General features: G+C 45.0%; 1 protein-coding gene across 7 annotated transcripts in view; it reads right to left on the minus strand.

The window, feature by feature from the left end:
* Window positions 1-27,600, minus strand: part of LOC119172534 (B-cell lymphoma 3 protein homolog) — a 141,098-nt gene that overhangs the window by 86,746 nt on the left and 26,752 nt on the right. For all 7 annotated transcript variants that reach the window (XM_037423680.2, XM_075893922.1, XM_075893918.1 and 4 more), the window contains 3 exons: window positions 25,845-25,966; window positions 20,110-20,191; window positions 19,677-19,761 (listed from right to left, as the gene is read on the minus strand). In XM_037423680.2, coding sequence (XP_037279577.1) covers window positions 19,677-19,761; window positions 20,110-20,191; window positions 25,845-25,966 — 289 coding nt within the window. The remainder of the gene's footprint in view (window positions 1-19,676; window positions 19,762-20,109; window positions 20,192-25,844; window positions 25,967-27,600) is intronic.

A 27,600-nucleotide genomic window follows, 5' to 3' on the forward strand; every position in this document is an offset into this window, starting at 1 on the left:
TTTAATACACGCCACAGTGAATTACATCCATGCCTTCTCTAAGCTGTCAGCAAAGCCATAAAATTCTACAAAATGGCAAAGTTGGCCAAAATAAAAAATTGTTTGCTATCTTTGAGCTGCCTTGGCATGTTTCTTATTTTACGCGAGTACTTCTAAAGAGTGTCTAGTACGAAATAAAGTCTTTTAAGCATTCCTGAAAAATATTGTTTTTTTAGATGCAGTGAGAAAGAAAAAAAACAATTTTAAAATAAAAAAGTTCTTCAAAAATTTCATTTTCTAAAACTAAACTAACTCCGATCCCAACTTCAAACAAAATATTTTATTGAAATCTACTTACAACTTAAAATAAGGTTTCAATATTATATGTCCTCATTTGCTTTGTTCACAAAATACAATGAGCCAAAGTGGCCCTTGCTGAAGGTGCTTAGTTCATTGCCCTTACTGGTTGTCCATGAGCCAGCATTCTACTCAAACCTACAGTTCAAATTTTTTTTAAGCAGCTTAAATCCTTCGATTGATTTGATTGATATGTGGGGTTTAACATCCCAAATCCACCATATGATAATGAGAGACGCCGTAGTGGAGGGAATTTCGACTACCTGGGGTTCTTTAACGTGCACCCAAATCTGAGCACACGGGCCTACACCATTTCCGCCTCCATCGGAAACACATCTTGAGATTCTATTGGGTCTAGCGTGCACTGGGCGGAAGACGGCCACCCTCTAAAGCGATAACATATGCCCAATCAGCAGCCTACATCAACTTACGCCAACACTGTTCTGTTGTTAATACTGTGTGAACCACTGCAAGAGTCAATGAGGGTGGCGATTTGGGCTTGTTGGTATGGTTGCATGATGATGGATGGTAGCGCAGACAACGAACACGGACAAGAGAAGGCACATAGACACAACACAGCGCTAACTTTCAACAACAGTTTATTACACGCAGATCTCCGTGGTGTATGCGATCCACCACGCCAACGTCGCACGTGCGTAGCTCTAAAAACCATCAAATATAACCAACGCGCGTGTTCCAATACTTTACAATTTTATATTTTTCAATCTTTTTTTACTTTTTCTTTCTTCCTTTTATCCCATGTTACCACAAACCCTATCGCGAATACATGTAATCAAGTTCCTTATCTGTCAAAACCACTGATGGGCTGCTCACACACGTGTCACCTAGCTCTGCAATTCTGCCGGCCTCCAATACCAACCGCGTCATCTCGTGCCTACTTCTATTGATTATAACCGTTTCCTTGAATTTCGGTGTGCACTTACATCTCTGGCAATGAAGGGAAAGAAAACCATCAGGAACAACACTATTTACTTTGTTATTGTGCTCGCGCAAGCGATCGTTTATGCATCTACCGGTCTGACCGATATAACACTTTCCACAAGTAAGTGGAATGAGGTATACAACACACATGATGCACTCCACAAATAGGTTTCTATGTTTCTTTTGGCATACATTTGATTTTCCCTTGTCTGGTCTTGTGCTTCTGCACAGACTCACCAACTTATTGGGTGCCGAGAAAACTACGTTAGTGCCACATTTTTCCGCAATCTTTTTTATCCTGTGAGAAACCTTATGCATGTATGGAATCACGGCAAAACTTTCCTTTCTTGAGCTCACCCTATCCATCCCTTCACATCTTTTCTCCAGCACTTTTCTGTGCAATCCTTCAGCAACGGACACGACGAGGCTCTTGGGGTACCCGGCATTGCTTAGCCTCGAGACCTGTTGTCTGAAGCTTTCATTCATGAGGCACCGGCAGGACTTCTTTAGTGCCTCACTCAAGCACATCTTCGCAATGCCTCGTTTTACCAGTTTAGTATGCGCTGAGTGAAACTGTAGTAAAGGCTTACTTGCTCTGGGCTCGTAACACCAGCATGTCTTTTCATCTGAGAATTGAAAGTTAATGTCAAGAAATCTGAGCCTTCCGTCACATGGCATTTCAAAAGTCACTTCAAGTGGGTTAAGCCCCTCACGAAAAACGCTACACACGCTATTACATTGAGTAGCAAAATCTGCAGTTCTGTCATTGATAAACACTAAAAAGTCATCGACGTACCTAAATACGTGCACAACATTGTATTCATTTAGGCGTCCTGATAGCCTCCTGTCCATTTTAGCCAAAAACAAATTACTTAAAACTGGTGCTAAGCACGAGCCAATGCATACTCCTTGTTTTTGCAGATACAGGGTACCATTGTTTTCAATAAACGTTGACGACAAGTAAAACCTAAGTAATTCTAAGAAATTGTCGACGGACGTACCTGCTTGTGAGCTAAATCTAACGGCACCGTACTCATCGATGCATTCGCCAACACTTGTTAATACTGCTGATTGTGGCAGAGAATAGTACAGATCTTTTATGTCAGCCGAAAATGCTTTTAACCCTATGTTTTTTCGTTCCCTGACGAAACTTATCACTTGTTCCGAATTTTTTGTCAGGAAGGGGTCATTTATGTCAAGCAAGTTTAATGTTCTTTGCAGATACACAGCTACAGCTTTTTGCCACGTGTCCTTCTCCGACACTATCACTCTGAACGGTACTCCTTCCTTATGCGTTTTAGCACTAAAGAACACATCCAGACTGTCATTTTTACTTTTTCTGATACCGCTAAGCACACCTTCTAGATTCATCCTCTTACAAAGTTCTATTGCTTTTCCCCTCACTTTTTCAATCGAAATACTTTTCTTTTCGCTGAACACTGCCGTAATAGCACTTTTAGCCTTTTCTTTAAATTCATCATGCGAGAAAACCGCAAACCCTCCTTCTTTATCGACTGGAAGTACACTCAGAGCATGCTGTGTCAAGTAAGTTGTTTTTGGCTAAAATGGACAGGAGGCTATCAGGACGCCTAAATGAATACAATGTTGTGCACGTATTTAGGTACGTCGATGACTTTTTAGTGTTTATCAATGACAGAACTGCAGATTTTGCTACTCAATGTAATAGCGTGTGTAGCGTTTTTCGTGAGGGGCTTAACCCACTTGAAGTGACTTTTGAAATGCCATGTGACGGAAGGCTCAGATTTCTTGACATTAACTTTCAATTCTCAGATGAAAAGACATGCTGGTGTTACGAGCCCAGAGCAAGTAAGCCTTTACTACAGTTTCACTCAGCGCATACTAAACTGGTAAAACGAGGCATTGCGAAGATGTGCTTGAGTGAGGCACTAAAGAAGTCCTGCCGGTGCCTCATGAATGAAAGCTTCAGACAACAGGTCTCGAGGCTAAGCAATGCCGGGTACCCCAAGAGCCTCGTCGTGTCCGTTGCTGAAGGATTGCACAGAAAAGTGCTGGAGAAAAGATGTGAAGGGATGGATAGGGTGAGCTCAAGAAAGGAAAGTTTTGCCGTGATTCCATACATGCATAAGGTTTCTCACAGGATAAAAAAGATTGCGGAAAAATGTGGCACTAACGTAGTTTTCTCGGCACCCAATAAGTTGGTGAGTCTGTGCAGAAGCACAAGACCAGACAAGGGAAAATCAAATGTATGCCAAAAGAAACATAGAAACCTATTTGTGGAGTGCATCATGTGTGTTGTATACCTCATTCCACTTACTTGTGGAAAGTGTTATATCGGTCAGACCGGTAGATGCATAAACGATCGCTTGCGCGAGCACAATAACAAAGTAAATAGTGTTGTTCCTGATGGTTTTCTTTCCCTTCATTGCCAGAGATGTAAGTGCACACCGAAATTCAAGGAAACGGTTATAATCAATAGAAGTAGGCACGAGATGACGCGGTTGGTATTGGAGGCCGGCAGAATTGCAGAGCTAGGTGACACGTGTGTGAGCAGCCCATCAGTGGTTTTGACAGATAAGGAACTTGATTACATGTATTCGCGATAGGGTTTGTGGTAACATGGGATAAAAGGAAGAAAGAAAAAGTAAAAAAAGATTGAAAAATATAAAATTGTAAAGTATTGGAACACGCGCGTTGGTTATATTTGATGGTTTTTAGAGCTACGCACGTGCGACGTTGGCGTGGTGGATCGCATACACCACGGAGATCTGCGTGTAATAAACTGTTGTTGAAAGTTAGCGCTGTGTTGTGTCTATGTGCCTTCTCTTGTCCGTGTTCGTTGTCTGCGCTACCATCCATCACCACTGCAAGAGGTTGACCTTCGAATGACCTTGCCAAAACCCGTCAGGGGCACACGGTAAAGCTTATGTAATCAGCGGCAAGGCAACCTTATCTGTAACTACAGGCTTCTATTATGAGCAGGTGTGACATTATAGAGATGCTTTCTCACTGTCTGTTTCCCTGGTGCCTTGTGCAATAGATACAGAGATCTTCAACGATGTAGTGCAACGCACAACGTCCATAAATAAGCTAGTAAAGAGGTCACCTCAGCTATCTCCCAAGCCGCTTACTCAGTTTCTCATTATCATGCTTTGCACATTGCTCACACATAACTTCTTACTGTTACTACCTTTTCCTGTATTTTTTGAAAACGTGAAGCGCTGCACAATTTTGCCAGAAGCTGTCTAATATATTATAATTTGTTCACATGTCTTTAACGAGTTTTCCACCTTGAGAACAGAGCACAGGCGACATTTTATGTCGCAAAAGCACCATATCAGTATGAGAAACGCTATAGTGGAAGGCTCCCGAAATTTTGACCACCTGTGGTTCATTAATGTGCACCTAAACTTAAGGTCACTCCCATCTACTACTCTGCCACCATCGAAATGCCACATGTTATCACAGTGAAAACTTTAGACAGCCCTCTTCTTAAAACATGAAACAGCGAGGCATTCCCAAGTCACTGCACTGTCATAGGAGAAACAACAAAACAAGTGTAGCACTACTCAACACAAACGTCTCGACTTGGTGTAACTGTTCACTATTCAGAAACTTCGCATGGGGCTTATAGCTCAGTCAGAGTATTCGGCACTGATAGCTTAGGCGTTCACAAGAAGAAGTTTGCTAAGAAAAATATTGTTCGTCGCATAAACTTTTTGGATGTTACTTCTCTATGAAAGCTGCTGCCAGAGGTTGAAGATAGTCGTGACAGCGACGAGGTTTGCCAGACCTGTTTGACGCACACTCAAGGAAATCCTCTCTTCATTCAGCAAGAACCACGGTGAACCAAATGAGACATTTCCTTAGGAAAAAGCAGCTATCGACGAATTACCAGGTACATCCACCTTTTTTCTGTTGTTTATCCACCGAATTCCCCACTAATTTATTGCTCTCTCTTGTTTCTTTTTTGAACCACCTTGTCGATGCGGGATGTTCGCATAGCATCGCACTTGTTTGCAAACCCTGATGAAGACCGGTCCACCTGTCTTCGTTAGAGAAATTGTTTGTGAGCCAGTGGTCACTCTTGCATTAGGTTTCTTTTTATATACCGGGATCACTGAACGTGACCAGTATGAAACGTTTATGCGAAGTGCATTCATAGCTTCAAGCCATCACCATGCACAATGAAAACTGTTTCAAACAACTCATTCTTAACTTCTGATATTTTGAAGGTTTATAGTGCTTAAGGTTGGCACGACTCAGAGATTTCACAAAAATTATGGGCTATCTCCCCGAAAGGAACCATGATGGATGCGAAGCAGCAGCGGTGCGCAAGCTGTTAACCTGGCTGAAACTGGCGTCGAAGGGGGTGCTAGAAGAATGATTTGAAGCCAAAGTCCGTGTAGCCTTTACTTGAGTAAACCTTTCTTTGAAACAAAAACACGGGATGTGGGCTGAATTTCGTGTAAGTTTCATCACAGATAAACAGGCCGAAAGAGTGTTTCCTCTAGACATGCAGGCGAGTGTTGTGGGTGTTGGAGAGGGTGCAGTGAGAGAGAAGTGTGTTGTAAGCAGGTGGACGAGCAACACCACCTAGATGTGTTGGAAGGAGCCAGCAGCTGCTGCGGGTGAGAGAGAAAGTGACGTCAACGTGCCGCTGCGACTTGACCTACTTGGCATTGTTCCAACAACTGCGATGGGGGGAACGCAATGTGGCGCATGGCACGGAGACACGGATGGACAGCATTACACTGGCTAGTCAAAGAGCTGCTTTACATCTAAAAGATGCATACGAGTAGTTACATGAAGTGCCCGCAGCAATATAGTGCAAAATAACAAAAAATGCCGACCAAGGTAAAATACACAAAAATTAAAAAGACGTTTGAAGTTCAACCTGGCCTGCAAAGCTCAAGGTATGATTCCTCGCTCTCTTCATTTAAACAGACTTGTACCCACAAAGTTTGGCATCAGCGTTGTTTCGAAGGCAGAGCGACAGTTACTTCAAGCAAGAATTTTAGATTGCGAAAACCGGATACGAAGCTTGGAAAATGAAGCCTTTTTTGCCCAGCGCCACATTGAATTCAAGTGCCCGGACGAATTCCCGAGCATACAGCTACACACTAATTTCAACGCCATGCTTCAGAGCCGTCGTTGTGAACAATCACACGAAAAGAAAAAAAAAAGAAACTGGCTAGCTTACAACAGCGACATGCGAAGGATGCGCGTGTGCCAGAAAAATGCCTTGTGCATAACCTTTCTTCCTACAAGCCAAACGTCGCCGAGACTGCGGTCCTAAATCTGGGACTCAATTTCAATATGGGCCCTGAAACAGACCGTGGGAAGATAATTTGCGCCGTCAAGAACGCTGTGAGTCTCGTAGAATTTTCTTGTAGAGACGAAGCCCGTACAAGTGCTGTGTCTGTGCTCTCTTCGCTTCGTCATATGCAGCCTTTTCCCTCTGACTTCAACAGAACTTCAGGCGGTGAAGTCACTACGCAATAATAAATACATTGTAATACTTCCTGCGGACAAGGGCAACGCTACTGTCTTGCTCGACACAAATGACTACGTGAACAAGATTAACGCCCTTCTCGAGGATGCCAGCACGTACCTTCCACTACATAGCGACCCAACAGCAAAACTTCAAAAGGACCTCCAGAAGCTGCTAGCAGACGTCTTTCGCTTCGTGCCGCCAACACAAAAGTCTTTATATTACTCTCTTCTTTGTAACAATAAATCAGCGCCAGCTATCTATGGACTGCCTAAGATTCACAAGACAGGTGTCCCAATCCGCACGATTGTCGATTTTACAAGGTCGCCTCTGAATAAGCTTTCAGCTTACCTAGACAGGACCCTCTTGCCACTTGTTGGAAAAAGTGAAACGCACTTAAGTAATTCCAGTAATTTCATTGATAAGGTACGCGACATGGTACTAGATGACAATGATGTTCTAGCATCTTTTGATGTACGGTTGCTTTTTACAAATGTGCCTGTTGGTCGGGCAATCGACGTTTGCAAGACAGCCCTTGAGTCAGACCAATCATAGTCGGACAGAACGCCCATCGATGTTCCTAATCTGTTACGGTTGCTTAAGTTCTGCTTAGAGAACACCTACTTTATATTCAGGAGCAAATACTACAAGCAGGTGCATGGCACTGCAATGAGATCTCCTGTGTCCGTCACTGTCGCAAACGTTACCATGGAGGCTGTTGAAAACCGGACTGTCACTTCATTTGCTGCCCCGCCCAAGACTTTCCTTCGATATGTGGATGATTGTTTCTGTGTTTTGCAACGAGATGCCCTACCAGTATTCTTAGAACCGCTCAATTCCGTGGAAGCCGCGATACAGTTTACCGTGGAAGAAGAATCAAACGGCTGCCTTCCGTTCCTTGACGTCCTCGTGAAACGAGACGGTAGGCGCCTGACTTTCAGTGTGTACAGAAAAGAAACACACACCGGTCGTTTTCTAAGCTTCAATTCTGAGCACCCATCCTGCCATAAACGTTCTGTTGTGTCTACACTCGTAAAGCACGCTTGGAGGATTTGTTCTAAGGAAGAAGACACAGTAGAAGATGTTGAGTCTGTTCGACAGGAGCTGGCTACTTGCGGATACCCGCTTTCCTTCATGAACTCGGTGCAGCGACAACTGCAGCGTCCGGCTCAGTCACACACCATTGCTACAAGAAAATGCGCATCGGTGCCTTACGTCCCAGGCTTCAGCAAGACCCTCGCTCGGATATTGCGCAGCTACGACGTCCAAGTGGCTCCCCTTCCGACACGAAAGCTTCAAGGCCGTCTTACAAATGTCAAAGATAAGTTGGACAGACATGATTTTCTCGGCGTGGTGTATAAAATTCCTTGCAAAGACTGTGAATATGGATACATTGGCGAAACGGGCACAAGAACGTTCCTGGAACATTTTAATGACGTCAAGAACAAGAAAGTAGCTTCTAATGCCCTCGCAGAACATGTTGCGTCTACTGGGCACGCTATCGACTGGGATAAAGCCTGCATCATTGACACGGAAAGAAAGTTGTTACCACGATTGCACATGGAATCTCTGGCCATTCAAACTACTGCGCATACATTGAACAGAAATATTGGGACACTCTCCCCTGTGTACGCGCGATGTTTGCAACACGTGATGAAACATGCATAAGAAGAGCGCACTACGCCATTTGCGGTCACTGGGAACAAGGCTCCCGTGTGGGGAGCCGAAATGTCTTTTTAATTTTTGTGTATTTCACCTTGGTCGGCTGATTTGATTGATTTGTGGGGTTTAACGTCCCAAAACCACCATATGATTATGAGAGATGCCGTAGTGGAGGGCTCCGGAAATTTTTACCACCTGGGGTTCTTTAACGTGCACCCAAATCTGAGCACACGGGCCTCAACATTTCCGCCTCCACCGGAAATGCAGCCGCCGCAGCCGGGATTTGAACCCGCGACCTGCGGGTCAGCAGCCGAGTACCTTAGCCACTAGACCACCGCGGCGGGGCCACCTTGGTCGGCGTTTTTTGTTATTTTGCACTATGTTTGTCCCCGACCAGACGGAATTCCGTCGGACTCTTGACTATATAAGCAATATAGCGTGTGATAACAAGGCACCTGGCTAAAATTTAATGCTGCTTTTTTCTAATGAGCTTATTGTAACAAGCGTACACTACCTTTTTCTTTGCTTATAGGTTTCATGCTACTGCGTTACAGCTCGAAACTGTCACATTAACAAACGCAGAATGTCTGTTATCTCTTCAATATAAGGAGAAGGCCTGATAAGTAGATCAAGCTTCTTGAGTGCCGTGGACATATAGCTCATTATCACGTTTGTTTCCGTGTGATCGCTTATGCAATGAACTGAGACGTACATGGTGGTGCACAGTTATCGATTAATTTTGATTTGTACTGTTTTTTTTAAAGGTGAGAGCCTTTGCTGCCTCATCAAACACGGGCATTAACCGCTGCCATTCCGTGTCATCACCACGAATGATTAAAAAAAGTATCACGTGATGACATCAATGATCGATAAAATTTATGCCATCAAGTCATCATTCAGAGTGTGTCATATGATGACGTCATCACCTGACATGGTAACTTCGCATTGCCTCTATTGGTTGATCACGGAGGGCATATAAAAATAGGTGGCATGCATAACCCTTGCAATGCCTTAGATCATGGGGCTAGTGCGAAACCACGTTAGGGCCAGAAAGCTTTCAGAGGAGGGGAAGGAGGGTCAAGGAAGACAAAAAAAAAAAGCTTTCTACGTCTAGCTTTCTTAGCCACATGCATATAGACCTTGTGAGTTTCATTTTTTTTTTCGTGTATTTTAGCTAAGTGTTCATTTCTCCAAAATGCATAGGAAAGCCCTAAATGTTGAGATTAATGTTGCTTATCACATTTTCAATCCCAGGCGGAGAGAATTCATCAGACCAAGGATCGTTAGATTTATTTGTGGCTAAAGAAAGTGGGTCTGTGCACCACACACCATATTACTACCATTAGCCATTACGAAAATCACAAGCATGTCAAGTTAGTAATGCCATCAACCTTTCCAAGCGAACGAGATGAGAGAGATAGGTGAGTTAGTTTTCATTGTTGGTATTCTACAGAGACAATGAAGACATTTGGCTTTCCATGAAAATGCTTGAAACAGCAGAGCGCAAAACGATGTAAAACAAATCAATTGCACAAAGTTAAAGAAATGATAAAAAGTGTGGAAATTCATTACCATGAGATAGCCATTTACTAGGTGCATATATACCTGTAAAGCGTGTTAAAGAGGCCCTGAAACAATTTTTCAAATAACCATAGAATGAATTCACTAGAAGAGGTTATTGCCTTACAAATTCAACACCACGAAAATTTTAAGAAACCGTCCAGTTTGAGTGAAGTTACAAAGATTGGTCGCATGCTGCAATTGCATACTCTCTTCTCTAGTTTTGACGAAAATGCTGAAAGCTGAGCAGAGAAGGATGGCAGAGCAAATAAAATACATCGACCGTGCCTCGTGACCTTGAGCACTTTTTCTTTTTTTTTTTTCTTCGGATCTGCGGCTTTTTCGGTGTGATCACGCACGTACGCGTGGACATGTCACGGCCTCTCACTGCAATCTCTGTAACGACCAAGCACGCCATCTTTAAATCAGCCAGTGGCTGATAGATGGCCTTGCTACTGCTACGTGCGATTTTCGAGCGTCTTCCGTCATTCATCGAAGGAAGAGAAAGCAATTTTTAGCTGACTTTGATCATTTATTGTGAATTTCAGGCCGCGTGCGGCGCTATAATATTTGGCTTGGGTCTAGTCGGGAGCCTCTACTACGAATCGGCAGCATTTTCTGACCATGCTCAAAAAGTATTGCAGGGCCCCTTTAAGGCGAGCCAGCGAGAGCACATGACGAAGCAGTCGATCGCTGGAAGACGATGAACAAGTAAGAGCTTGTTATTCAGAGAGGAAATGAAAAAGAGCAGGGGGATTCACGCAGGTGAGAAAGTTTGGATTGGAACGCAGTCACAATGGGCCGGACAGCTACCGTACATGCATCATACTGCATCAAAAGTCTCCTGATTAACTTTGCAATCTGCAGCTTATTCTCTTTTACAGCCAGGTTACATACGTCATTCCACATGAAACTGAAATAAGTGCCTTCGCTCAGAACGGCTGCAAGCAGAATGCATTGAAGAAACGGGTGCATAGGTGCGGATGATTGCCGTGACCTAACAGCTGAAAGAAAACATACAAGATCCGCACTCCAGAGCTACCAAACGAGTTATGTATCTGTGTTGTGAGTCGCTACAGTATAGTGTTGGAGTGACGCAATATTAACTATTACCAATACTACCGCAATGTTGGCTAATATTGGCCCAAATATCGAGTGTGTAGCAGACGCGCACCGCTTCCACGCGGCTTTCACTGCAGAGAAAGCCCACGGCTCCAGCGCGGGAGTTCACCGCAAAAAGCCCTCACTCCTCTCATGTATTCACAGGGCACTTCGGACACTCCCCCTATTTTAGGCTACTCTAAACATGGCGCACAAGCTTGCAGTCCATTGCCATTATGTGATAGCAATGACATTGCGTCTGACTATTCTGACAGGAAGCAGTTGACAAGGCGTTTTCGGTTCATTCTGATGCGCAGGTAATTTTCGGATTTTATTTATTGATAGAAAGATGCACGTTGGATTAGATTTTTTTAGAGTTGAGAACGAAGATTTTCTTGCACATCCATCAACTAAGTACTGATGTCATTAGCTCCCACTGGAAAGAATAATTTGATCTACCTTTCTTGCTGAGAAACAAGGTCGTGCCGTGGGGTTATTTTTTGAGGCAGCCTGTACCTGTTTTCTTGGGCAAGGCTGAGTGTCACTGCCTGTAATCTCAGTTTTTTTTTTATCATTATACAACAGTTTTGTGTGGTCCCCTGAAATTCATATAAGTGGGGTTCCACTGTACTACCTGAGACGTCCGCCGCTACGCCACTGAATGTCAAAGAGAGGGAAGAACACTCAACCCTTTTTCTATCCGGTTCCCTCTTGGCTACGTGTCTCAATCACTTGCCACATACAGGGATTCGTGCTGGGGCCGGGAAGTAAGAGACGCTACGACCTGTTCTTGTTTACCGATTCATTTAATTTATTACTAACTTAAAACATCGTATACCGCGTACATTAACCACTACACAAAATTATAACACATGATTTAGACACTCGCAACGTTCGACACAGGGCAGGCACATAAAGATAGTAACTGCAACAATACAAGGGTATGCATATAAAAAACACACGACGACACAAATGATGAAGTTATCTATGAATAAAACCCCGCAATGTCTCAATATGCCGCATCCCTTCCCGCAAAGCTCGTTTAAGTAAGGGAGGTGAAGTTTGTCGGAGCTAACACGGGAAAGATCCAGTCCTGACAGCGTTCAGTTTTCGAACTGATTTTTTTATTATCACGCTGCACCCACCGCGCGGCTTAAATGCCAACTTCTTCTTCCTTGACGAGCAGCGCATTGAGACGCTACATGGCTCCCCCCCCCCCCCCCCCCGTAGAGCGGGAGCCGTAGGAATCACCAGAGGAGTCACCCAGTGTACATGCTTGAATGTTGGCATCCAGACTTTAGATTGAAAACCCGCGGCCGCGAGAGCGGCGATATACGCAGGTTTCAGTCGATCAGCAGCCACGACGTCTTCACGGCCATTGATGTCCAGCGTGAACGTCTTAGGTGTACGATGGAGTACGCGGAATGGGCCATCATAGGCTGGTGTTAGTGGTGGCCGTATTTGGTCACGCCGAACGAAGACGTGACTGCAGTCATGCAGATCCTGACTGACGAAGACAGACTGGAGGTGTCGGTCGGCAGGAATCACAGGAGCAAGGTCCCGAAACGTGGTGCACAGCTCTCGAATGTACGTGGAGGCATCGTGAGTGGAAGGTGGCGATGATGGCTCGAAGAATTCTCCTGGAAGACGCAGGGAAACGCCATAGACTAGTTCGGCTGATGAGCAGCCGAGATCCACTTTCAATGCTGATCGGATGCCCAGAAGTACGAAGGGGAGGTGGTCGAGCCAACGTTCTCTTGGCTGGTGAGCAGTGAGGGCAGCTTTCTGTTGTCGATGAAGCCGTTCGACCATGCCATTGGCAGAAGGATAGTAGGCAGTTGTGTGGATGTGTCGAATGCCCAGGATATTGGCAAGTGCGGTGAAAAGGGCCGATTGAAACTGACGACCGCGATCAGTGGTGATGACAGAAGGGCATCCAAAGCGCGACACCCAGCCGTTTGTGAAAGCCTTGGCAAATGTTGGTGCTGTAATGTCGGAAATGGGAAACGCTTCCAGCCATCTGGTGAAGCGATCCACACATATCAGCAGGTAACAGGCTCCTTGCAATGACGGAAGAGGACCGATGATGTCGAGATGGACGTGAGGAAACCTTGCGTCTGGAGGCCGAAACGGGGATGTTGCCATGACAGTGTGACGGTGAACTTTAACGCGCTGGCACTCAAGGCAGGTTCGCGCCCAGCGTCGGACATCAGCATTGATGCTTGGCCAAAGGAAACGAGATGTGCCTAGCTTCTGGGTCGCACGAATACCAGGTTGGCTCATGTTGTGCAATTGATCAAAAATTGCGCGACGAACAGCTGAAGGCACGAAGGGCCGAGGGACACCAGTAGACGCTTCGCACGTTATTAATGAGGTAGAAAATGGAAGCAGGCACTCCGTGAACGATAGAGACGTGGATGAAGAGCGAAGACGACGCAGCTCAGGATCATTGCTTTGGGCAGCTGCTAGCTCTTCCATGTCTAGTGGTGGCTGGGTCGACAAGGCATCGATGCGGGATAGTGCATCAGCAGCAGCATTGTCCGGCCCATGTACGTGTCTGAGATCCACAGTGAACTCGGAAATAAAGCATAGTTGACGGATCTCCCATGCAGTATAATTGCTGTGATTGCGATGGAAGGCAAACGTCAGGGGCTTGTGGTCTGTAACGGCGTAAAATTCCCGGCCCTCCAATAAATGACGAAAATGTTTGATGGCGAAGTATACCGCGAGGAGTTCTCGGGCAAATGTACTGTATTTTGTCTCTGTTGGCTTCAGTTTTTGCGAGAAAAACCCAAGGGGCTGCCAACCGGATACGTGCTGCTCGAGAACAGCGCCAACTGCCACGCTTGATGAATCAGTGATGAGACGAATCGGGGCATCAGGGACGGGATATATGAGCATGGTAGCATCTGCCAGAGCCTTCTTGGCAGTGTTGAAGGCAGATGCAGCGTCCTTGGGCCACTCCAGTGGCGCAGCCGGGTCTTTCTTTTTAGCCAATAGGTCGGTCAAGGGCTTTAGGAATGTGGCGCACTTTGGAAGAAAGCGGCGATGGAAGTTTAGTAGGCACGGAAATTCTCGGAGTCCCTTCAGTGAAGTCGGGGGTGGAAAGTCTTGAATAGCCTTCACTTTGCTGGCGAGTGGTTGGATACCCACCCTTTGGAGTGACAAGGTGGCCTAGAAACTCTATTGTAGCGACGCCGAAGAGGCACTTATTGGGATTAATTATGAAGCCGTAATCATCCAGGCGGTGGAAGAGGGTGTGCAGGTGGGCTTCATGCTCAGGGCCGGATGAGCTTGCTACAAGGAGGTCATCAAGGTAGGCAAATACGAAATCGAGACCTCGCGTGACCTCACTGATAGTGCGCTGAAAGGTCTGTGCAGAGTTGCGCAATCCAAAAGGCATCCTCACATATTCAAACAGACCGAATAGGGTGGTGATGACCGTCTTCGGAATGTCGGTGGGTTCTACAAGAATCTGATGATAAGCCTTCATTAAGTCAATCTTAGAGAAGATTGTGCACCCAGCCAAATTTGATGTGAAATCCTGTATGTGAGGAAGTGGATAGCGGTCTGGTAAGGTGTGGGCATTGAGAGCGCGGTAATCCCCACATGGTCTCCAGTCGCCAGGATCTTTCTTCGGCACCATGTGGAGTGGCGACGCCCAGTTGCTGGAGGAAGGCCACACAATGCCAAGTTCAAGCATGTGCTCAAACTCACGACGGGCGATGGCGAGGCGTTCTCCAGATAGTCGACGGGGTCGTGTAAAAACGGGAGGTCCAGTGGTCACAATGTGGTGAGTGATGGAATGCTTCACCGGTGACTCTCTGGTGTGCGGCTTCGTGATGCTGGGAAAGTCCTCGAGTATTTTTGCATACGGCGAAGCAGGTGTGAGAGCTCGCAGTCCCATTGGCGAGGAAGTACAGAGTACACCGGTGATGGAGAGGCGGGTGTTGAGATCAATGAGGCGATGAGCATGCATGTCCACAGCAAGGTTGAAAAAACTGAGGAAGTCAGCTCCAAGAACAGCTTGCGAGACGTCAGCGAGGATGAAAATCCAGCGGAGCGTACGGCGTAGTCCAAGGTCAAGTGTAAGAGAGCGTTGGCCGTATGTGCGAATGGCGGAATTGTTGATCGCTTGGAGTGGGCAGGTCTGTTCGTTGCGACGGCGATCTGCACACGAGGCCGGGATGACGCTAACCTGGGCTCCAGTGTCGACTAGGAAGCAAGCGCCAGTGATCTTATCAGAAACATAGAAAAGGCGGCATGACTTTCGACCAGTACCACTTGCTGCCGTCAGTGGCCGGTCGTCGCATTTCCCGACCAGGAGCACGGGCGAGTGCACTTGCGAGCAGAGGCACCGAATCGGCGGTGGTACCAGCACACGGTTGAGGATGAAACGTCCCGCGGCACGTCGGGTGGCCGAAGTTCCGGAGAACGTGGGGGCGTCGAGGAGCGACTCTGTATCTAGAACCTGGATGACGGTCGACGATGCGCAGGTAGAAAGTCATCGAGGCGCCTGACAAGGGCGTCCAAACGGTTCTCGATGCTCCCGAGCGCCGGGTCTGCAGCGGTGGCCGGTAGCGGTGTGGTAACAGCGTTGAGGCTATGTGCCCGCGAGTAGTCCGCCACTCGGTCAGCCATTTCAGCGAGTGTGTCTAGTGGGACATCTCCTGCAGCTACGAGGACCGGGACCATGCTCTGCGGTAAGTGCTGGAGGAACAACTAACGTAACAGCTTCTCCTCTTGAGGGGCGGAGGGGCCACCAATGAGCTGGCGCATGCGTCGCAGGAGCTGTGATGGGAGACGGTCACTGAGCTCTGTAGCCGTGATGAGCTGTCGGAGTCTGCTGTGTTCGGACTCAGACTTGCGGGAAATGATAGCTGCCTTCAACGTGTCGTAGGGATGGCTCAGGTGCGGCGACGCTAAAATATCAGCTAAGTCGTCGGCTACGCCCGGAGGTAAGCAGTATACCAGATGCCAGTGCCTGGTCTGCTGGCTGGTGATTTGCCATAGACGGAAGTGCGCCTCGACCTGCAGAAACCATGTGCTGGGGCTGTTGGGCCAAAATGGTGGCAGGTTGACATGTTGAATCGCAGTGACTGCAGCACCGCTAGGTCTGGCGTCTTCTTGGGCGTCAGGACCGGTAGGATTGGTGGCAGAGCCGGCGGGATCCATGGGGGATGATCGGGGCTGTGTGTTCTTTATCGGGTCACCATTAACTGTCGGAGCTAACACGGGAAAGATCTAGCCCTGACAGCGTTCAGTTTTCGAACTGATTTTTTTATTATCGCGCTGCACCCACCGCGCCGCCTAAATGCCAACTTCTTCTTCCTTGACGAGCAGCGCATTGAGGCGCTACAAGTTCGTCTCACGAATGGTCCGTGTTGTCAGTCTTCATCGTCTTCGTCGTCTCTGTTGTTTCTCTCAGCGATTTCCATCTTAATCTTCTTTCATAACGTCCCGCAATCACTCTCTTCCTGGTTTCCCATCTCTAACTTTCGTTCCTCGTCATATCATCTCTGCCTCAGTCATCATCTCATCGACTCTCATTGCTATCTCTTCACGCCGTTAGCTTCATTTTCCATTCCGTCTTTCTACCATCTCAATCTCAACGCTCTGTCTCTCTCCGACCCTCGTATGGTCTCATAGTCCCTTTTTGTAGGACCCGACTCCGCCCCTCTGCGGCACTTAACCGATTGCCACTGTTGACAGGACACATTTCTCTGTCAGTCGGTGTGTGTCATCTTCGACGGCCGCTCCCGCGGCCCACACCAGTATAAAACCCTCTCCCAAACAAAGCCGAGCAAGTAACAATGTACAAACTCAAGCCTCAGCGAGAGAGATGAGCGAGCCTTCCGAAGACACTTTAATTACGGGCGAACAATGGTCCCGATGCTTCCGACAAAGTGCGTCGCCTATAATGGCCAACGTCCAAAGTTTGCAATGTTGTGCCAAAATGTTTTCAGCCGAACCAATTGTCCCGGTTTCTGGTACTTGATGAGCCGATGTCCAGAACGAGTCCCGACGTCTCCATGCAGCTCGGTGTCTCCCGCGAAATTCTCCGTAGCCGCCGCTTCTTCGTCATTCAATGCCGCAGGTGGCCATCTGCGCAGAACGCAGTAATGAGCCCTGGATCCACGGAGGCTGACGGAAAGTCAGACTGGACCCGGCACAGGCGCCGCGGCAGGGTCGCATTCCCCGAACCAACAAAAGGTGCTCTGCTGCTCCCCCATGCCACAAATGTGAAGGGTGCGCGCGGATTACTTCCACCGTACACTGTCACACTGTCTGTAGACGACAAGGCGCCGCCCGGTCCTCGTGTTTGCGTGGGGGGCCCGCGAGAACAGTAGAAATAATCCTTCTAGGTACTCCACTCCAGAATGTCCATTCTTACACCGAAGGTTTTCTTTTCCTTTTTTTTATGCGTGGATTTAAGAAATGAGCGAAAACATCCTGAAAGGACCGGGGTTCAGTTCCTGTTTGCGGGGACGTCACATACCCATCATCCCCATGGTCGCTGAGCGATCGCAGCGCCACAGTCCCATCTGGTTGATTTTAGGAAAATCTATGAAAACAAAGTTTTCAAACATACAAATTTTTTAAAGTTCCCATTGAGAGTAAATACCTTTATGACTTTTAATTATCTCTGTTTATAACAGACACATTCAGAGTTTACATAAAAGCCTGTTGTAACAGTATGTACTTGTATCTTACATACTCCTTTCACAATAGATGAGTATCTTCTTCACTGGAGGTCTGCTGTAATGAGGTTATACTCTAATGATTAAACCATATTTTGGGTGACATAAGCGAACTCTGTTGGAATAGTTTGGTTAAAATTGCGTCCGTATTTTTTTTCTTCATTTTTAAAAATAAGCTTTTTTGAAGAAAGTCACATTACCTATTTTTTTTCCTTCTCACACTAGAAGTCTGGGAAAGCAATACTTTGCAAGAATGTTAATAAACTTTGTTATATATTTTGCATTTCTTTACGTGTCTGCATAAAATAAAAAACGCGTCAAGGTACGTCAAAGGTAGCAAACTTTTTTACATTGGCCGAGTTTGTCATCTTTTCAGAATTTTTTTAGGTTCTGCAGAGAACTAAACTAAGGAAAGCAGGGATGTAATTCACTGTGACACATAATAAAACCAGAAGAAAATGTTTTTGACCCAACGTCTGCAGTGTGCATTTAAGTCTCCTGCAAAATCGGGAAGCATTGCCGTAAGAAAGAATGAGACACTCGTGCTGCCACTTTCAAGTAACTTTTTGATATGCTAGGATCATTTTTCTGGTAATAAAATTTTTGATTCCATGCACTTTGAATATACTCACATAATGTATAAAACATTAAACACAAAAAAATAACTTCCAAACCTGTGCATTCGATCTCTCATGGAATCACCCCTCAGCCTTGGAGGTGATCGAAGATCAAGGGATGCACAAAGGATGAATGGCGAGCCCGGGCTAAGCAATGGAGATATGAACTCCCTGGTACCCCTCATTGCTACATTTGTAAAGCAACGTTTTCGTGCCCCTTCTCTGTCAGAACTCTTTGTGCTTGATTGTTAGAAAATCAATTTCTTTCATAAAGCCTTGCTGTCAGTGAAAGTTTTGAGTCAGTGAAATTTTTTTAGTTAAAATAATTATCACTTCACAGTGCAAGCATTTTTGCTAAATGAAAATCACAAGAATAAGCTTTAAGCATTTATTCATTGTACGTGCCCAGCACTCACCACCTTAAGAGATGTCACCACAATTCTAGAAGAGATAGCATGAATTCACGTGCGCTCACAGCAATCCCACTTTCAGCAGACAGTAGTGAAACAGAGAAAATAGCATTGAGTGCAAACCAAGTTTCTGGTTCATGCAAGACACCTCACTTAAAGGGGCCCTGCAACACTTATTCCATGAAAGAAATTCACTAAAGAGTTTATTGGCTCGCGAATTTACTGCAGCAGAAACTTTTAGAATCTGTCCAGTACGAACGGAGTTACAAAGACTTGTATGCTGTAATTGCATTGTTTCTTCTCTCGACCTGACGAAAGAACTGGAAGCCAAGCAATGCCAGATGGCACAGAGAAATAAAAACACCATGCGCGTCTCGAAATTTTGAGCACTTTTTCTCTCTCTCCCTTTTTCAGAAATGTGACTTTTCAGAGCGATCACACGAGCACACACGCGTGAACAAGTAGCGGCCTTTCGAGGCGAGCCCGGTAACGACCGAACCTGTCATGCTCAAATCAACCAATGGATGATACAATGGCTGTGACAAGCAATTTGGAGCGTGTTCTGCCATTTGTATAGGTAAGAGAAAGCAATTTTTAGCTGACTTTGAGAATTCCAGGCCACTAGCTGCGTTATAATATTTGGCTTGCGTGTTCTAGGAAGCGTTGATTACCAATCGGCAGCGTTTTTTGACCATGCTCCAGAAGTGTTCGAGGGCCCCTTCAAAGAAGAAATTGTATAATGTACAGTCTGTTTTGCACAGATCATTTTGTTCCCACTAATAATCATCATGTCTGAAGAGTAAAACAAGCATCACTGACAAAGGCAGTTTTTTCCCATCGTAATAGGACAAAAGCTGCTGTTAATATATCTTACCACACGGTGATGTCTTGGAAATATTGCCAGGTTGGAAAGGGTGAGAACTACTGCCATTTGTTGTGGCACGAGAGAACCTTGAGCCCTGCAACGAATCAAAAGGAAATGTCAACACATTCAGAGTAATCAATATTCATGAAAGCACTGAGATTTCTGCATAAATGCATTAAAACATAGCAATTGGTGAGCTTATCTTTCCCTCAATGACTTTTATTACTTCTGCCAAAAAAGAGAAGGAAAAAACATTGAAGACTGCCAAGTACTAGTATGAAAGCTTGGTATACATGAAAAAGGTATATTTTTGTGAAACAAAAATATACCTTTTTCTTTGTGATAGCTGCACCTTTGATATGCCTTTGTGATAGCTGCACACAGGTGATCTTCAAACATGAATGTGTCAGGGTTATCTTGTACATGGCTTAAAAGAACTCACCACATTGAGGAGGATCTCCACTACACTGTCGTGGTTCTCGTCAGCTGCTATACTTAACGGACTGTGCCCACTAAAGTGTTCTCTGAAATCAAAGACCACCACTTTGATTAAAACATAATGTAGAATATAATTAGCATCCTATCTGTATATTTTTATTTTTTAGCATTTTTTGGAGACAACCTTTGCGATTAGGAACCCTATTCATGACTTAGCACAATTGGGGCTCCCTTTATTCGCCTTTTTCCAAAAAATGCTATAACTGGGCACTCAGCATGTCACAAAACTGCAATTGCATAATACATCCGCAAGATGACATGTGCATAAGAGAAGTTGTGAGGCACTGACAACCAAGAGCAGTAGATCTCCCATTCACATTGTTTGGGAAGCGTAAACTTATGTTTCAGCTTACAGCGCAAAAGAGAAAGGGGACGGAGAGGCATACAGAGCTTTGCATTCAGTGCACTGTGTGTGTATGTGTACACATGTGTGTTCTGTGCTTCAACCTAAAAGTTAACCACTTGCATTAACCACAGTGGCACTGAAAAAAAAAGGAGGGGAGCGGCACAAGCATCTCTAGCATAACCTTGCACGTGTTTGCGTGGTACTATAGCCACAGATCCCGCTCTCTTATAGGCACTCCAGTGGCAGCACTGCCTGAATGAGTACAGATTCCCCACTATCTGCAGTGCTGTGCCACTGCATTCAATCTGAAAAGGTCGCTCCACTCATTAAAGCTACGCAAGATAAGGAAGCTCACCAAAGCAAACTACACGTATATTGCATGTACGTTGCAACACCATGCAGTTCACTTGTAAGCGGTTTTGGTAGCACCAGCACACTGCTTAAGTGCACATTTTTATACAAACCTACTCATTTTATATTCAAGTTTCAAGTTCATTTCCGTTACTAGTACAGGAAAAAGAAGATCGTACAGGCTAAATAATTGAGAGGAGGTTTCAAAGCGCAAGGCTGCAGGGGCATCTCCTTAGAAGTGTGGTGGTTTGGGCTAGTTGGTATGACATGCCGATAGTGATAGTGCAAGAGCAGAATGACGACAAAGGACCCGGAAGGTGTCTGAACGATCGACTTGGAGAACACGCTAACAATGTTAGAAATGGGAAAGATGGTTTTCTTGCTCAGCACTGCACTGAGTGCAACTGTGTGCTTCTTTTCAAGGACACAGTGGTGCTATATTAGCACAGGAATGAGCGCACCCGAATTATCGTTGAGGCCGCGCAGATGGCATGCAAACAGGCGTCATGCACTAGCAAGCCCTCTGTGTCTCTGTCCGAGAAGGAACCAAGGTTCCTCGAAAGTATCGGTGTGCGCAACTAGTTATAATACTTTTAGTTTTACTTTTAGTTTTCCGTTTTGTTTCCTCAAACATATTTCTTTGTCTTTTTCTTTGCTTTTGTTTTTTTCCTTAATCTTGCATAGCTCTTTGTGTCACATGGTTTTTGTCCCATGGTTTACCGTTTCTTCTATGTTTTCGCTCTCTGCGTAATAAACTCAGTTGGAAGTTAGCGCTCGTCTCCTTCGTGTCCCTTTGTCGTCATTCTGCTCTCGCGCTATAACTATCGTTGCGAATCTCCTATTTGAATAGCAAAACAATTTATTAGTTAGCAGTTAGACTGAAAAAATAAGAAAATGACTGAAGTGACAAAACCAACACTAACTCAGATACAAGCAAAAAACAAATATGGTATAAACGTTACGTGAAGAAAAACGTACCTCTGGTAGTTAACACAATATGAACCTAATTGTTTTTAAATAAGCCAATCGTAACAGTGTTTGATGCCAGATGGCCATGAATTCCATAAAATGATAATGCTGAGAAGTAGGCAGCGTGGCAAACAAAATTAGTACAAGTAGCAGATAGCAAAAATTTCCATTTGTATGAAATCTAGTTCAATAATGTTGATAAGTCGGCTAGTTGGTGATGATTATTTCACCGTAAGGTTAGGTAGCACAGTTTTTAACATGAAAAAGAGTGATAAGAAGTAGCGAGTGTCATGTCCATGTTAAAAACTATGCTACTTAACCTAACAGCAAAATGAACAAACCTAGTTTAGTTGAAGTTATACAGAGCATCAGGAGAAAACACACTTGATGGTACAAGATGTTTCAGTAACTTGAAAAGCATGATTATAAGATGATAAGCAGTAGGAAGTGTCTCAAAGTTGTAAAAAAAATGACAATATGGACTGAACATTATTAATCTTATGGCTTGCTTTTGAATGTACTGAATGGGAAATAAGTAGATTAGGTATGTATTGGCCCATCTAGTGATGCAATAATTAATATGACTGCAAATGAAAGTGTAAAATAACTTGATTAGAGTAGAAGAAAGAAGCGTACTTAAAAAGGTTCATTTTCTTAGACACAACTATAACGAGATCTAACAGACAATCATGCCAAAGAAGGGATAGGGGATGCTATTAGAAAGTAATTGTAATGTAAATGTGAAAAAATAAAAGTGGACAAAAAGGTGACTTGCCATGGGCAGGATCTGAACCTGCGACCTTCAAATAACGCGTCTGATGCTCTCCCAACCGAACTACCACGGTGGCTATGCCCCCATTCACTTTATAGGGTATGTTATCATCATCATATCATCAGCCTGTCTATGCCCGATGCAGGGCAAAGGCCTCTCTTATGATCCGCCAATCAACCCAGTGTTGTGCTTTCGGTGCCACGTTATACCTGCGAACTTTTTTTACTCTCATCGGCCCACCTAACTTTCTGTCTTCCCCTCACCCACTTGCCTTCTCTGAGAATCAAGTCAGTTACCCTTAATGACCAGAGGTTATGCTGCCTACGTGCTAAGTGTCTGGCCCATGTCCATTTCTTTTTTTTATTTCAACTATGATATTTTTAACCACGGTTTGTTCTCGACCCATTCCGCTCCCTTCTTGTCTCTTAAGGTTACACCTGTCATTTTCCTTTCCATCGCTCGCTGCATTGTCCTCAACATAAGCTGAAGCCTCTTTGTAAGCCTCCAGGTTTCTGCTCTGTAGGTAAGTACCGGCAAAATGCAGCTGTTATATACCTTCCTCTTGCGGAATAGTGGCAATTTATCAGTCATGATTTGAGAGTGCTTGCCGAATGTGACCCACCCCATCTTTATTCTTCTAGTTATTTCAATCTCATCGTTCGGCTCTGCAATTACTACCTGTCCTAAGTAGACATATTCCTTCCCCACTTCCAGCGTCTCTCCACCTATTGCAAAGTGATGTTTTCCGCTGAGACTGTTGCACATTACTTTAGTTTTGTGTATATTATTTTCAGACCTACTTTACTGCTTTCCGTGTCCAGTTCAGTAATCATGAGCTGTAATTTGTCCGCTGAGTTACTCATCAGGGCAATGTCATGAGCGAGTCGCAGGTTACTAAGGTGCTCTTCATTAACTCTTATCCCTAACTCTTCCCAAGGTAAGTCCTGAAAAGCTCCTGTAAACACACGGTGAATAGCATTGGAGAGATCGTATTTCCCTGCTTTACATCCTTCTTTATTGGTATTCTGTTGCTTTTTTTTTATGGAGAACTTTGATGGCTGTTGATGCTCTGTATAGTTCTTCCAGTATGTTTATGTAGGGTTCGCTGATGCCCTGATTCCGCAGTGCCTACATTACTGCTGATGTCTCGACTGAGTGAAATGCGTTCTCGTAATATACGAAAGCTATGTTATAAGGGTCAGTTGTATTCAGCACATTTTTCTATTACCTTATTGATAGTATGATAATGGGCTATTGTGGAGTAGCCTGTACAAAATCCTGCTTAGTCCTTTGGTTGATCAAACTCTAATGTTGCTTTGATTCTATTAGCCATTTATTATTTTTTTTGAAGAGGTCTGGGGTGCAACCACACTGGCGACCACCTGCCAGTAATGCACTTACCAGATCAGAATTGGCCACCCTGGTGCAGTACTTGGTCACTACCTTCCATGACTACAGCAATTAACCCTTGGCCCTCAGTCCCAATGGCTGCAAAGCAACTGTACAAGGTGGCAGTCAAACCTATGACGCAGCGGAGAGTGCTAAGAATCTCCAGGTCTGGACAGGCCGTCATTAAAATCTGAACTTGGCTACATTCAACGGTTGAACACTATCTAGTAAGGCTAGTCTAGCTGTGCTATTCGAAGAACTGGAGGGTGTTAAATGGGATCTAATAGGGTTCAGCGAAGTTATGAATACAAGTGAGGCTTATACCGTGCTGAAGAACGCACACGTCCTATGCTATCGTGGATTAGTTGACGGAAAAGAACTAGGGATGGGGTTTCTCATACACAAGAATATTGCTGGCAACACAGAGGACTACTATAGCATCAGTTAGAGGAAGGCAAGTATTAAAATTAAGTTTAACAAAAGGTACAAGAAGAAGGTAGTACGGGCATACGCGCCTACATCGAGCCATGATGAGCATTTGGTTGAACGCTTCTATGAAGACGTAGAGTCAGCCATTAATAAAGTAAGGGCACAGTATACTATTCTGATGGGTGACTTTAAAGCCAAAGTAGGCAAAACACAGGCCGGAGTCCACGCAGTGGGAGAATATGGCATCATCTCTAGAAATGACAGAAGGGCTATAGTAGTAAAGTTCGCAGAACGTAGTACTTTACATATCTTGAATACATTCTTCAGAAAACGGGCTAACCATTAGGGGACATGGCAAAGTCCTAATGGCGAAAATAAAAATAAAGTATACTCCATTATGTGTGCACATTCAAACATTGTACATGATGTACAAGTAGTTAGAAAGATCCGATGCTGTGACCATAGAATGGTAAGAGCTTGTATTCACATAGATTTAAAAAAGCAAATACAAAAACTGATACGCAAGAAGCCAATTGATGAACTAGCGGTGAGAGTGAAAATAGAGGAATTCAGAGTTTCGCTTCAAAATCGATTCGAGGCACTAAACGATGATCTTACCAGTATCATCAAAAAGTGTGCAATGGAAGTCGGAGGTACGGTCACTAAACAGGACATGGGCAATCAATCTCGGAAGATAAAAAATCTCATTAAGAGACGACAAATCACGAAAGCCTCAAGTGCAACAGACAAAAGTGAGCTAGTAGAGTTTTCAAAGTTGATCAATAGGCGTAAGGTAGCCGACACCAGAAGGTAATACATGGAGAGAAAGGAGCAGGCTGTGAAAAGCGGCAGAAGCCTAAAAGCTGCGAAGGCAAACTTAGGCATAGGCAAAATCATATGTATTAATGATCAAATAAAATTAATTAAAAGTGTACACTGATTGATAATCTTTCTGAAGCAAGTATGGGGCAATAGAAAACCATAAAAAGATAATACCAATAGAAAAACTATAAGAGCAAAGCTGCTCTAACATCTGTTACCTCCCAAGGTATCCAGGAAGCAGATTCCAATGACTCGTACAATAACCTGCTTACAAACACATTTTGCGAGTTAGCCAAAGTGCTGTCCACAAAGCGAGACATGGAAGACCACTTGGGTGTACATTAAAGAGCGGGAAGTGCTTGAAATCCCCACTACGATGTCCCTCAAAATCTACCGTGCAGTTTTTTAATGTTACACCCCATAACTCAATCCATCACAAATATACTACACTATCATTTAATTCACTCTAATCAACAATAACAACAGGACTACTTTGACCACTCCAATATAAAATGGCTTATTTTGGAGTTGTGTTATTCACGTGTGTACTTCATCCAAGTTGAGTAAAAGGAACAGCCACCAAGTTCAGGAGTCTGCTTACACACAGTTGATGTTGACCCCCAAATCAACCAGCAGTTGCACCACTGCAACATGGCCCAGAGCAGCAGCATGGAACAGAGCCGTGCGGTCTTCACAGTCCCTCAGCTCAAGGTCGGCACCATACTGAGTGAGAAGGTAGGCACAGCTGACTTCTCATCAATTATTTGACCCCAAAGGAACCAAACAAATGATGATCATAAGAGCGGAACAAGCAGTATAATCATGTCACAGTATACAAAAGAAACAGTAGTAAATAGTACAAGCATACAAACAATAACAATGTGGCACCCGAAAAATTGTGCCCACAAAATGTCACGCACAAAAGATAAAACACTGCTATGTAGTGTGGAAGTCACTACTATGTTGTTAGTTCGTAGCACCCCCTTCTAGCTGTGAAGCATTTGTGCTAAGCAGAATAAAGACAGTTGTTGACCCGTCATCCCACTATGGCCTGCTCAAATGCCCAGGCTATGCCTAAGTTATTACCCCTGTAAACCGATCACACTACAGGTAGGTGGAGAGCTAACATGTTTCTGAGTGTGAGTGAGCTGGTAATAGCTGTTTGAACATATTGTTACGGATGTGATGGGTTGATTTACACTGAAAATGCCAGCGCTCAACCGTCACTGCCGAATCACTATCGCTCAAGAGCGTCCTACCTCTTCTTCTTTCTCGCTCTTTCAGTTCGCGTTACATTTTCCTCCAGGCAAGACGAAGCTCACCGAGCGAGTAGAAGCGATCAGTTGTTGTAGGGCTTCAATCGGGCAATGTGCACAATTTGCATCTTACGCCAACGCCGGTTCTGAGCTGTCACTTTCGCTACAACGTAACTGACGTCACTGAAGCACTGAGTAATGACAAATGATCCTGTGTACTTGGAAAGAAGCTTCTGACAAAGCCCCTTCTTTCGAACGGGTGTCCACAGCCAGACAAAATCACCCTTAGCGAAAGTCACAGGCAGGTGTTTTGCGTTGTAACAGTCTTTCGCGCGAGCGTGGGCGGAGAGATTGCGGAGCCAAGCAAATCGACGAGCTTCTTCGGCGCAACACAATGTCTGCAAGGCACTGGCGTTTTCGTTCGTGGAAAAAGGAAGTAGGGTGTCAAGGAAACTTTGGGGATGACGAGCATACAGAATAAAGAAAGGCGAATAACCTGTGACCTCGTGTTTCGTGGTATTAAAGGCGTATGCAACAAAAGGTAATACGGCATCCCAATTCTTATGATCCGCCACGACCTACATTGAAAGCATGTTGATGATGATATGATTGGTGCGCTCAGTGAGGCCGTTGGTCTGTGGGTGGTATGGCGTGGAATGCCGATACTAGCACCCACAAAGCCACAGCAACTCTTCCACAACGTCAGCGGTAAACTGCCGGCCGAGATCACTTATCACCACACGAAGGGCCCTGTGACGGAGTATAATCGAGTGCAGAAGAAACCATGACACATCAGATGATGTGGCTGAAGCAACCGCCATGTTACAGTATTCCGCGTCAGGTAATCTACGCACACAATAATCCAGCGGTGGCCGGCGGTAGACTTGGGGAAAGGGCCCGATAAATCTATGCCGACTTTTTCGATGGTGATGTCGGTAGCTTAACTGGTTGCAGATGGCCGGCCAATGGCGTGGTAGGTTGTTTGTGGCGTTGGCAGACATGACAACTTGCGACGTAGTGCTTGGTAGTCTTCCAGAGTCGAGGCAAGTAAAAACGATGTCGGATACGGTGAAGCGTTCGGGCAAATCCAAGGTGCCCAGA

The sequence above is a fragment of the Rhipicephalus microplus genome, chromosome 4 (assembly GCF_043290135.1).
Source record: "Rhipicephalus microplus isolate Deutch F79 chromosome 4, USDA_Rmic, whole genome shotgun sequence".
In the NCBI taxonomy this organism is placed as follows: Eukaryota; Metazoa; Arthropoda; class Arachnida; order Ixodida; family Ixodidae; genus Rhipicephalus; species Rhipicephalus microplus.